This window comes from Hyperoodon ampullatus (genome assembly GCF_949752795.1).
Source record: "Hyperoodon ampullatus genome assembly, chromosome: 3".
In the NCBI taxonomy this organism is placed as follows: Eukaryota; Metazoa; Chordata; class Mammalia; order Artiodactyla; family Ziphiidae; genus Hyperoodon; species Hyperoodon ampullatus.
The window spans coordinates 145,677,869-145,690,768 of NC_136916.1; the positions used below are offsets into that span (position 1 = coordinate 145,677,869).

Genomic DNA, 12,900 nt, shown 5'->3' on the forward strand with positions numbered 1-12,900 from the left:
AGCATTATGATTACTAAGACCCTAATTCTATTATCTTCATTTTATTTGAAATGTAGTAATATAAAGGCAGGTGACCTAAAGGATCAATATAGCAGATCCTTTCAAAGGGAGGGTTTAGAGAACATAATTTTAATTAGTGAAAGTTTACTCCTAGGGGGAAAAAGCCTTAAAATGCAACTAAAGAATTACATTGGTTGTGTGCCTTTTACTACCTGAGACTGATGACAACATGTGGTATGAGGGAGAATTTATCACACTGGTCCTTGTTGGTGTACTAAGCTGCTTGCCTTGAGTTTGTAATTCAGGGTGGTAAAGGTTTTGGGGGTGTTTTTTTTTTTGTTTTTTAAGAAAAAGATGCTGCTTTTTAAATTAAGTTATTTGAGTCTCATTGCCCAACTTTTGATTTTTTTTTTCCAGTAAAATATTTGCTAGGTGCCACCTAGAAGCTTCAGTTCTCTTCATAACAGAGTAGGGATTTGTTTGAACACAATTACAATGGTTTTTCAATGTTTCCATCATTTTTTTCTTTAAGAGCTGATTGTTTTAAAGGTAAATAAATAATATATACAAAGGTAAATAAATTTCATAGATAACATGGTTTGCAGTTACAGCTACAGTAGCCAGGGTGTAGAAAGTCGTCTTAAGTTAACTTTGGTCTGCTTCATAAATTTAATCTCTTAGGATACTTGAGGTACTAGATAAATTAATTTTACTAATCATTCCCAAGAAATACTTAGAAGATTAAACCTAACCCACCTTAGTCAATCCAGGACTAGACTTACCTCAGTGTTAAAGGGAATGGAAAATAGAAGTGTGTGTTGGTGAGCCATTTGAGCCATTTTTGAAGGTTTGTCCCTTTGTTTAATTTAGCAGCCTCTACTAGCTCTTTAAATCCAGAAGTCTAATTTCGTATAACCGTTTCCACGAGGGAGCCATGATTGCTGGCTTGCATACTGGGAATATTTAGAGGAGAATCTGGCACATAATTTTCACTTCAGTCTTTCTGAGGAGTCAAAAAAAAGTCTGTAAAGCTCACAGCATCAAGAATGTTACCAAACTGTAACAGGTGCTCCTTAAATGTTTGCTGTATGCAGAGGAATTGAATTTTCACTGTTTACTGAATTTTTTTTTTAATACTTCAAAAGCCATAACTGTCGAGAAATACCGGTGGCATCAGTGGTGAGTGATTTTATCCCATGCAGGCCTTTTGCTCAGTTTCACAACAATTTTGCAAATTTATGACCCTTATGAGAAAAAAGATCAATATCTCACTGATCATGAAGGAGAGAACTAACTAAACTTACCCTGGTGACCTAAAAGTCTCACTTTCAAATATGAGAACAAGATCACACCCAGCTCCAAATAACTTGAACAGATTGACAAAGACAATTGACCAGTTTATCCAAATGGATCTCTCCCCACAAAGACTCTTCATTAAAAATTGACAATTTCATCTACTCCCCATGCTGCCTTTGAGGTCAAGTGGTTATCGACTCATAACTGAAAATAGTTTGAGTCTCCATTAGGCATAATTAGTTGAAAATCTTAAATGACCTGGAAAAATATGAACGCAAACCATTTTTGTTTTCTAGTAAAACAAGGCAAGCCGTTACTTACATGGAAAATGCTCAAACACTTAGTGGAAACCTACAGAGACGTGCTAAGCAGTACAATTACTACTCAGCTGCCGTACCTGACCTAGCTACTTTTACATCAAGAACAGTGTAAATGGTTCAGGATTTTAAAAAATTCAAGTGCTAGTACTCTTGGTGAGAGTTGACCCCCGATTTGCCTCAAGGTGATAGTCAACTACTTGTCAACACATGATACTGATACCATACAGCGTGGGGTGTAATGTGCTAATTTAGAGTCAAGAAGCCATCAAACCAAATGCAGTTTAATTCAGGTAAACACCTGTTGATAACAAGAAGCAATAAAGAAACTAATTCCAAGGACATAAACCTTGGTGAAATGCCAAATGGAAAATGGTGCTTTAAAAGGCGGTCTCTTAGAATGTAAGGAATAAAGTAAAACCTCAGATCAGGTATTCTAGACAAGATTAAGAGGAGACAGTTCAAACTATTGAAGAGAATGAATTTTTACTTAAGCACTTTGGAAGTATACACTCCCCTTAAATGTAAGTTACGTATCTATTCATTAAAGGAAGCCGAAGCACTTGTACTTGGCAGATTACTGTATTAAACTTGAAAGTAATAAAAATGTTTTTAAAGATACTGTATGATGCAGACTTTTCACTACTTCAGATTAACCTCCTAACTGGTGAAGCTTCTTGGTACCTATTTGTCTCCATTAATCTTCATTCTAAAACCCAAAATTTCACGCCTTGATTTAATTCTTTTCCCATTGACATCTTTCTGTGTCCTTTAGAGAGCTCCTGTTCCTGTCCTTCAGCAAGCTCCTGCTCTGTGTCTATCTAAATGACATTTTTTTCCACAGAAAAACTGTAATGTTAACTTCTTTTGTATGTGTGACTAATCTGTCCGAGTCCGTGATTTCTTTTCTGCAATGTATAATACTTATGAAAGCTTATTTTTCAAAGCAAAACGATATTTTCAAAATTTTGCCCCCATCCCCACTTTAAGATGAGGCATGTTTTAGTGACAGATCACTTGAGATGTTTTTATAATCAGCTTGCCTAATAATTCGTATAGCCTTAAGCATGAAAAACGTTTGAAAACTAAAACTTGGTATAGGAATTCTAATAGCCAGGAACAAATATCAATTTTTATTCATTCCAAAGAATGAGTTGCTGACAGCATTTCAGAGAGCGCCACCATGAGACTATAGTGTTTTATTTAGTATTACAACGGGGCCAGTTAGTGTGACAAGGGAAACCTACTTTGGTACCCAAGGAATGGCTGGTTGTGATGATGGGCGAAAGTCAAGATGCTGATGCCTAATGGCTATTCTAGCATTTCCATGTTAACTTTGAAGGTGGGGAAGGAAATAGCACTACTGCCAACTGTAATCTAAGGAACTCTTCACCAATCTCACTCCAAAGCAGTACAAAATAGAAAAAGCTAAAAGTCTTAACACATTCCCATTTTCCAGGAAATCCTGTGTCATCTGTTAAGAGGGAGGAATCCTGATCCCGTTCCCTCAGGTCCTTGTCATGTTAGCTTTTTGATAGCTTCAATCCACTCTGAACGCTCAGCCTTGCTGCTGGCCTGGATATAATAGTGTGTGTCATCCTTAGTAATCACTTTGAAGAGATTTCCCTGGACATTCCCTTTAACCCCTAGGCAGGAAGGAAAAAAAAAAAAATCGAGTGAACATCCATGTCTGCTTTCAGCTGGGAGTAGCTGAAAGTCAACTGAGACACAGACAAAAACACATACCATGAAGTATTTCTTAGTACAAACGTGTATGGTTAGGAAATCCCACCAGATGTGTGCTTTCCTGTATTCCTCCTGTCCATCCCCTCTCCCTCACCTGTGCCTTAAGGCCTGCCAGTGCTACGTCTGGACGTTCTTGGAAGCCCTCTTGGCCTGCCCCCTAGGCAAACCACAGGTCTACAGCCTAACTCACATCAAAGAGTCCAGTATGTTTATGTTGAAACCAGACACAGATGTGGATTTGACTTGAATTGTTTGAACTTCTTTGAACCTCAATCTCTACATCCATAAGTTAAGAATAATACTGTCCTCCTATCTCAACTGTCTATTGTGAAATTAGTGTGCTAATAGTGTGTTGTCAATCCTTAAGCACTATTGTAAGCCACTGTTCTTAGGTGGAAGCCTATGGGCCAGTAAGCACAGAAAAGGATGGGAAAGAATATTAAAGACAAGGGTCATTTAGTTGTGTTGTTAACACACTAAGAACACCCCACTTGCCCTTTCTCTCATCAGCTTCAAAGCTCACACCAGAAAGCCCGTCAGCCCTCACAGCTTAGCCCTTCGTCAGCAGAGTGTTAATTGAGAGCACAGGAGGGAGGCCCCCGAGGTCAGGCCAGGGCCAAAGTTGCCCCTTACCAGTGGGAACGCCATTGTCCTCCAGAGCAGATACGAGTGAACCACGAAGAGAAAACCCACCCACTGGCCGGTTCTCTTCCTGCAAAGGAAAGGAGACCAGATTAGGAACTGTGTGAAGGCACAAAAAAGAAGAGTCGCCCTCTCATCTATAACCACCCGCAGTCTGCCTGCTAAAGTAGTCTGTGAGAGTCATTTGTAACAGCAGTTGAGGCTGAACTTGGACATCACATGGCAAGTCGTCTGCGCCAGCGAGGAAGTCTGGGCTTCTTCATTCCACAGCCAGCTGCAGCAGTGTCACCCCCCTCCCTGTCCCTCGGCCCTCCCTGTGGTCTAGCAAGGTCCCGGGGTGGGGGGCTCTTTCAAGCTCCTTCAGTTTCTCAGCTTAGGGCGGGGTTCCTGACTGAAGCTCAGCAAGGGAGGAACGTCCATTCTTATTTCAAAAAACAAATGAATACATCTACCAAGACAAGGCTGAACAGGCTGACTAAAAGGACATTTTTCTTTTCTTCTGGTTGGAACTAGATCAAACCCAGCATGCAGTAATACTTATTATCTGAAACTCAGAATTATGGCTTAAATATTAAATGGTAAAAGAAACCTTTCAAAACGTTGGTGGGGACATGAGGTTGAGGGGGCAGAATTCATGGACTCTTTGGGTGGAAAGGGGTGAAAAGAGACTAGAAAAGCACCAGTTAGGAGTCTCTTTATCAGCCCACCTCACCTTCCCTAGGCACACAGCCAGCTTTGGAGAAACTGAAAGATGCTTTTCCTCTCAAAACAATGTAGATCCGGGGCTTCCCTGGTGGCGCAGGGGTTGAGAGTCCGCCTGCCGATGCAGGGGACGTGGGTTCGTGCCCCGGTCCGGGAAGATCCCACATGCCGCAGAGCGGCTGGGCCCGTGAGCCATGGCCGCTGAGCCTGCGCGTCCGGAGCCTGTGCTCCACAACGGGAGAGGCCACAACAGTGAGAGGCCCGCGTACCGCAAAAAAACAAAACAAAAAACAATGTAGGTCCACTGAGCAGGATCCACTGAGCAGGCAACAATGTGATGAAAGAAAGGAGTGATCAGACTGTGAGGGGTAGCTTGCACTGTGGAAGGAAAGGCATAGTGGGTGGGAGTTATGGTAGGGATGCTGGCAGGAAGGACGGAGGTGAAGCCAGCTGCCTGCTCTGCCCTGGAGGGACGTGTCTGGGAGCATGACAAGGCACTCACTTTGGAAGGGTCGTAGTAATGCAGAAAAGCCGGGTCCTTCCTCAGAACAAAGCGCCGCACCTTCCAGTTTTTCCTCTTGTGCCCCTGAGGCAAAGAGAGGGCGCAAGGCTCATGGGTGACAGCTCTCAGTCACTTCCTCCCACCTCCGAACCTCCCAGCCAGCCTGCTCCAGCGAACGACTTTCTCAAAAGAGCCTGGAGACCTGGGGATTGCAGTGACGTGTCATGGACTTCACGGCTCTGTGACACTTCACCAACAGCACTGTCACCTTTAGCCGAGTTGACACAGCCAAAGAGGGTCAGCACTGAAAGAAAGGGGGAGCACTGCCTGGACACCATTCAGGGCACACGGAGGACAGGGAGGTCACAGGTTTCAACTGGACCAAGAACTCACAGGCAAACTTGAACCCAAGGGCACCAAATTTTAAGCGTCAACTTAGTCTGAAAACAAACCTACACCTACAGGTATATATGTGCACTTATATACGGTGAAAACTACTTTGGCATCAGAAAAAGAGTAAGGCGTAGTAAACAAACTTATGGTTACCAAAGGGGACAGGGGGTGGGGAGGGATAAATTAGGAGCTGGGGATCAGCAGATACAAACTATTATATATAAAACAGATAAACAAGGTCCTACTGCATAGCACAGTAGGACTATATTCAATATCCTGTAATAAACCATAATGGAAAAGAATAGGAAAAAGAATATGTATATGTATATTTATAACTGAATCACTTTGCTGGACACCAAAAACTAACACAACCTCGTAAATCAACTCTACTGCAAAAAAAAAAAAACAAAAAAGAGTAAGAAACAATCAATTATATGTTTAAATCTAAGCGTGGAAGATACTGCCGTGCGTGTGACTGTGGCTTCACCCCTAGATCACAAAGCTTCCTTAACCCTCTAGCCTGGAGCACCCCGAGTCCCTCCCACACCCTCCTCCTCTCCCAGGACCTCACTGCCTCCCCTCACCAGCCTCCCTTCAGGCGCAGAAGCAGAGCCCTTGGAATAAACAAGCAGTTACGTGGATGGTAAGCAATCTAAGAACAGAAGGGGATCCTGATACGCAAGAAGCAGGTGACAATGACAACGAGTGCTCCAAGAAGATGGGAACAGTGCTGAGCAGCATTGTACAGACGCACACATTCACGTGGCGTGTCAGGAGCGCACAGACACAACAGGTGTGTAGGAGACTGGCTTACACCTGACATGCCGGGACGCGGCAGCTTAGTTTGCAGGCACAGGTGGACATGCCGCAGGTGTGACTGGGACCCGCTGTCCCCGCTTAACGTGGCCATTCTCCCAACATGGTAGGAGCAGTGGCCACGGTCAGTTTTTAAACATGGAGATTACACTGCACAATTTCACCTTCAACCTACTGAAGTAGGTGGAGAAAATACTTCTCAAGGGGGCAGGCAGAGTCCCACAAAAGCAGGCAGAGACCCCAGGAAGCCTCAGGGAGCAGAAAGCCAGCAAAGGCAAAATGCCAACCAGTAGGCAATGCCCTTCCAGACAAATAAGTGAACTGGGCAGTGACATAGGCATTGTTTTCTAATGCTGTGTTAACTACTTGTGTGCACTTTTCCTGGAACGCCCCCTTGTCTGGGGCTCATGTATGCACGAGTGGACACGTGCATGCCCCTTGATTTACTCCCAGTGGCTGCCACTGGACCCTGACTTTAGCAGAGTCTGCTGATAATTAGTGCCCCTGGCAGTCTCAGCCCTTCCCGCCCTTTGTGGGGATTCCTGCCTCCCCCGAGCTTGCGAACTGTCCATCTGCTCCCCGCTCCAAGGCGGCCATACCTGCTTGGCCAGATAGCCCTGCTTCACCACTGTGCCACTTAACTCCACGGTGCTGAGACTGATTTCCTTGGAGCTTGCCTTCCTCTTGGAGCTCTCAGCCTAGCGGGAAGGAGAGAGCAAGGACTCTGTTACCAAAAAGTCCTAGTTCTAGGCTGTGGAGGCTACCGCGGGGGAAAGGAAAAGCTTCCATACAGAAAACCCACTCCACCTGGGGTGAAGCTGTTCCCCCAGCCTTGGCCTCTCACCCGTGACTGTGGACCCCCACCCGCCCCCCCCCACTCTGTTGCCTCTTCCTCTCTCTGCCCCTGTGGCAACAGGAACCCACTCCCTAACTTACAAAAGTGTACAGGGCCATGGAGTCATCCAGGAACTGCTCAGCCAGATCCCCAGAGCGAACGGCTCCCGTGCTTCGGGTGCCTACCGGCCTAAGGAAGTTCTCCTCCATGAGCATGGAGGCCAGGGTCACGGCCTCCAGACGGCTGGCTGCAAAGTTGTTGGAGATGAGCCAGTCCACCAGGGAGGAGCCTGCATCAGGGCAAGGGCAGCACCCGTCAGACGACAGGCTTCAGCCAGCTTCCTCAGGGGTGCTTGGCTGTGACCTCATTGACCTTGACCTCTTGGGCAGCCTTGCATAGCCTTGGGGCTCTGCCCTAGAGCAGACCGAAGGCCACACCTGCTGCTCAGAGCTGTGGCCACACTCACATGTGGCCATCTCAGGCCAGCCCCTTGGCTGGCAGGCAGCTCTGGCCTCAACAAAAGCCGGTCAAGCACACTGAGTCCCGGATCACCAAGCCCCAGGTTTCCAGTGCCTGGCCCAGCCCCTGAGAGGGGAGGCTCACCTATGAAGGTCTTTTTGTAGGTGCTTCCCTGCTCCATGTTGGGGCTTGGCCGGATTCCGCTGCTGCTGTCGTGCATCTTGTCCACGATGCGACTACACAGAAGGAAGGCAAAGGAGAGGGACCCTTGTCACACTGACAGGTATGAGGGAGGGTCCAAGAGTCGTTGCTAAGGGTATAAAGCACATGGCACATGGTATGATACACATCGCAAAAAAAGGGGTATTCCATTATGCATCAGAATTTGAGAGGTAGGATTTGGGGACGTTTCTTTTTCTTCTTGCTCATCTAAATGTTCTAATGTTTCTAGACTAGACCGGTATTACTTTTGTAGTAGAACTAATGAGCTGTGGCTTTTAATTTAGAAACAAAAGAATGTTCAGTAATGATTATGATCTACTGCATAAAGTTCAAACTCCTCCAGCTACTTCTCAAAGTCACCCATCACTTGAACCCACACTCATCTGCCACTGGTCCTCCTTGCACTCACCATGGTTCAGCCGCGCCCTAGATGCACAATCAAGATCCCAGAGCCTGGTATGGAGCTTTTTGGTAGTTTTGCTGCCTGGAAGGTTAGGGGGTATTTCCTGCAGATGGGCTGATGTAAGAGATTCCATGATGGGAACTCCTTTCATCCGTCCCTACTTTGCAGTATCACCTCCACTACTGTTTTCCTTCTGTTCTGTGGGATGATTCCTGCCACAAATGGAAGATCTTTTCTCATTCTCTGTTTATGTACTTGGGCTGGAAAGCCCCTGAGATGAGACTTTGTTTATTCTCATTTGCATCTCCTGAGCACCTAGAGCAATGTATGGCATGCAGTAGGCACTCAATAACTGTTTCTTGAATGAATGAATAAATGAATGAATGGATGAATGGATGAAGAATCCCACAGAGCGAGAATGCAGCCGCTACCAGAACACATCATTCTTGCCCCCAGGCTGCAAACGAGACTAATGACTTGGGTGAGCAGGGATTCCTGGGGAGCTGTCACATAGCCCTGAGCACCCTGGCTGAAACTGAAGAGAGGGTGTCAAGACACTGAGGGGGGCAGGAGCAGCAGAGGCCCCAGGAGGTTCCCAGGGCAGGTAGGTAGGGCCACTCCCAGGCAGAGAAAACAATGTAAGCAGGACAGTGACAGCGAAAGGCCCTGAAGCACAATGGTGGTACCAGTCAGACCTGGGTAACAGCCACAGGCCACTCCCCCCGCCAAACCCCACCCCAACCCTGCATCCCCGCTGCACACAGACAGAAGAGTCTGCAGCCAGGCCAGATAGGGCAAGGGCAGGGCCCAGGCACTCACTGCAGGCTGATGTGAGGGGGCAGCTTGAAGGAGTTCTTCAATATGTGGAGCTGTTGGACCTTCCCCGGCTGCCCCGCGTGAATAGCTCCTGTTATCTCAAAGGCCCAGGCGTCCCTCTCCTCTCGAGAACAGGCCTCCAGGAAGTACTCCGTGGATGTTTGAGTCTTCAGCTTAATAAGGAGCTGTGGGAAGACAGCCAGTCAGACCAAGCAGGCAAGAGAATGCTGGATGAGCAGCTAAAATGACAGAACCGAGGTGAATCTGGGAGGCCACGTGGTCCAGTGACTGCCGAGTGCCCGACCGCTCAACCACACCCCAGCTGGTGGTCTTTAAAGATTTGCTTGTACACCTCCAGTGACGGGGAGCTCACCACCTTTCCCCTTTGGACAGACTCATTACCATAGTGTCTGCCTCCTGGGCACTTGGTCTCTCTGCTCCTGATTCTGCCTTCTAGAACCACATAGATTAAGCTCACCTCCTATGACAGCCCCTGTGCTGAAGTGGGAAATGCACAGGCTTCCAGGTCAGACTGATATGGATACATAGCTATGGACGTTTGGGCACATTAAAGGACCCACTGACTCTCAGTTCCTTCATCTGTCATATGAGGCTATTAATGCCTACCTTGAAGGAACTGTTAGTTCTGCTCCTTTTCATCCTCTTTCTAATCAGGTCTAATCATCCCAAGTCTTTCACATGTTCCTCATATGATACTGTTTAAACTTTCTCAACCAGTTTATGCCCTGCTAAATGTTCTGCAGTTGGTTCAACATTCTCATAAAATATGACCCTTGGAATGGAACAAACTGCTCCAGGGAAGGTCTGGGGGTACAAGGCAGCATGGGCTTGAGGTCTCATTAGCAGTGGCATCCTCAGGGCTTGATGCTCTGTGCAGTCAGCTGAGAGTCTTTTTCAGGTGGGCCACATCTCCTCCATCTTTTAAATGGGCATTTAGGATTTTTTTTCAAACACTGTGAGATTCTGCATGTTGATCCTACTAAATGTCATCTGAGTAGACTGGGCTCACCACTGCTGTTGGAAAACAGAAGGATTCTGTCTCATTCTGATTCTGTTTTCCAATGTATTAGCTCCCACCTCGCTTTGCTTGCAAACTTCATCAAGTCCTTCACCTAAACAGCAAAAATGGTGGCTAAGACAAGGCGGACTCACGGTCCCAAAGAGTACCATGAAGCTGTTCCTCCAAGTTACCATGGATTCACTCATCAACATCGTGGAAAGAGGAGTTCAACCAGCACCCTGTCAGTCTGTAGTTCGCCATTTTAATGAAAAGATCTCAGGAGAGACTATAAAGTTCCACATGAAATCCAGACACACTTTTTTTACAGCTTCCCTAATTAAAAATAAATTACACACACACACACACCATACACTTTATAACTTGTTCTTAGTGAACCTACTGACTCCTCTTGGCTTCTTGCCCCTCAAGTAGTCATGAACTGGCAGATGCCAGTTTTCTCTGTTTGAGAATTTTACATAGAATTAGCAAGAAGTTCACAGTTCCAGCTAGCAACTTGTCTCCTTTTTTGAAACACAGAACAAAGTTTTCCTATCGCCAGCCTGTTCTACCAGCACTTCTGCTCTCCACTGTTCATTAAAGACTATGAAGCGGTATCAGGTCAAAAAGTTAACGTATAGGGGAGGAGGAGCCAAGATGGCGGAGTAGGAAGAGGTGGAGTTCGCGTCTCCTCACAACTAGGGCCCCTACCAGACACTGGTCAGGGACCTCGGAAACCTAAAGGGATGGGAGGAATCCCCGAGCAACTGGGTAGGATGTTGGGGGGAAGGGGGAGGGGAGGAAAAGTGGAGGCGGGATGGGACTGGCACCCCTGAGGGGCGGCTGGGGGAAGGGAGGGGTTCCCATGATTGGAGGAGCCCGCCCATGGAGCAGGGATTAGCAGGGATGGGGAGAGACCTTTGGGGTATTGGGAGATCGGAGGGGAATGAGGGTAGTGTCTCCCCGCCTGCTTGAGCCCCAGAGAGCCTGCTGGGGCCCTGGGCCTAAACCTCAGCCCTCCAGGAGCCCCTCCAGCCGTGCTGCACCTAAGCTCCGCCCGCCACCAAGGCCTTTTCCAGGCTTCTTTTTTTTGCTGTCGTGGTTCTGTTTTGCCTTGTGGTTGTTTCATTTATATTTTTATTTTTCCTAATATATTTTAAATTTTTCTAATTTTATTTTATTTTTTATTCTTTGTTACTGTTTTGCTTTTTTTTTTTTTTTTTTGCTGAGCTGTGCGGCTTGAGGGATCTTGATTCCCAGGCTGGGGCTCGGGCCTGAGCTCCTGTGGTGGGAGCACTAAGCCCAAACCGCTGGACTAACAGTGAACCTCAGACCCCAGGGAATATTAATCGTTGTGAGATCTCCTGGAGGTCCTCATCTTGGCACCGAGACCTAGCTCTATCCAACTGCCTGCAAACTCCAGTACTGGACGCCTCAGGCCAAACAAACAGTAAGACAGGAACACAGCCCCACCCATCAAAAAAAAAAATGAGATGACAAAAAAATATGTTACAGATGAAGGAGCAAGGTAAAAACCTACAAGACCAAATAAATGAAGAGGAAATAGGCAACCTACCTGAAAAAGAATTCAGAGTAATGATAGTAAAGATGAGCCGAAATCTCGGAAATCCAATGGAGCCACAGATTGAGAAAATACAAGAAATGTTTAAAAAGGACGTAGAAGAACTAAAGACCAAACAAACAGTGATGAACAACACAGTAACTGAAATGAAAAATACATTAGAAGGAATCAATAGCAGAATAACTGAAGCAGAAGAATGAATAAGTGACCTGGAAGATAAAATGGTGGAAATAACTGCTGAGGAGCAGAAAACAGAAAAACGAATGAAAAGAAGTGAGGACAGTCCCAGAGACCTCTGGGGCAACATTAAACGCACCAACATACAAATTATAAGGGTCTCAGAAGAAGAGAAAGAGAAAGGGTCTGAGAAAATATCTGAAGAGATTACAGTCAAAAACTTCCTTAACATGGGAAAGGGAATAGCCACCCAAGTCCAGGAAGTGCAGAGAGTCCCATACAGGGTAAACCCAGAGAGAAACACACCAAGACACATATTACTCACACTAACAAAAATTAAATTCAAAGAAAAAATATTAAAAGCAGCAAGGGAAAAGCAAAAAATAACATACAGGGAATCCCCTAAAGTTGTCATCTGATTTTTCAGCAGAAGCTCTGCAGACCAGAAGGGAGTGGCAGGATATATTTAAAGTGATGAAAGGGAAAAACCTACAACCAAGATTACTCTACCCAGCAAGGATCTTATTCAGATTCGACAGAAAAATCAAAAGCTTTACAGACAAGCAAAAGCAAAGAGAATTCAGCACCACCAAACCAGCTTTACAGCAAAGGAACTTCTCTAGGAGGGAGACACAAAAGAAGAAAAAGACCCACAAAAACAAACCCAAAGCAATTAAGAAAATGGTAATCGGAACATACATATGGATAATTACCTTGAATGTAAATGGATTAAATGCTCCAACCCAAGGACACAGACTGGCTGAATAGATACAAAAACAAGACCCGTACATAGGCTGTCTACAAGAGACCCACTTCAGACCTAGGGACACATACAGACTGAAAGTGAGGGGATGGAAAAAGATATACCATGCAAATGGAAATCAAAAGAAAGCTGGCGTAGCAATACTCATATCAGATAAAAATAGACTTTAAAATAAAGACTGTTACAAGAGATAAGAAGGACACTACATAAT

General features: G+C 45.7%; 1 protein-coding gene across 1 annotated transcript in view; it reads right to left on the reverse strand.

Moving 5' to 3' along the window:
- Positions 1 to 2,726: 2,726 nt before the first annotated feature.
- The window catches only part of PLEK2 (pleckstrin 2), a 31,458-nt gene continuing 21,284 nt past the window's right edge, over positions 2,727 to 12,900 (reverse strand). The window contains exons 3-9 of the mRNA XM_079700537.1: positions 9,153 to 9,334; positions 7,853 to 7,944; positions 7,351 to 7,538; positions 7,014 to 7,112; positions 5,206 to 5,289; positions 3,993 to 4,071; positions 2,727 to 3,259 (exon numbers count right to left, since the gene is read on the reverse strand). Of these exons, the coding sequence (XP_079556663.1) occupies positions 3,132 to 3,259; positions 3,993 to 4,071; positions 5,206 to 5,289; positions 7,014 to 7,112; positions 7,351 to 7,538; positions 7,853 to 7,944; positions 9,153 to 9,334 (852 nt within the window). The 3' untranslated portion in view covers positions 2,727 to 3,131. The remainder of the gene's footprint in view (positions 3,260 to 3,992; positions 4,072 to 5,205; positions 5,290 to 7,013; positions 7,113 to 7,350; positions 7,539 to 7,852; positions 7,945 to 9,152; positions 9,335 to 12,900) is intronic.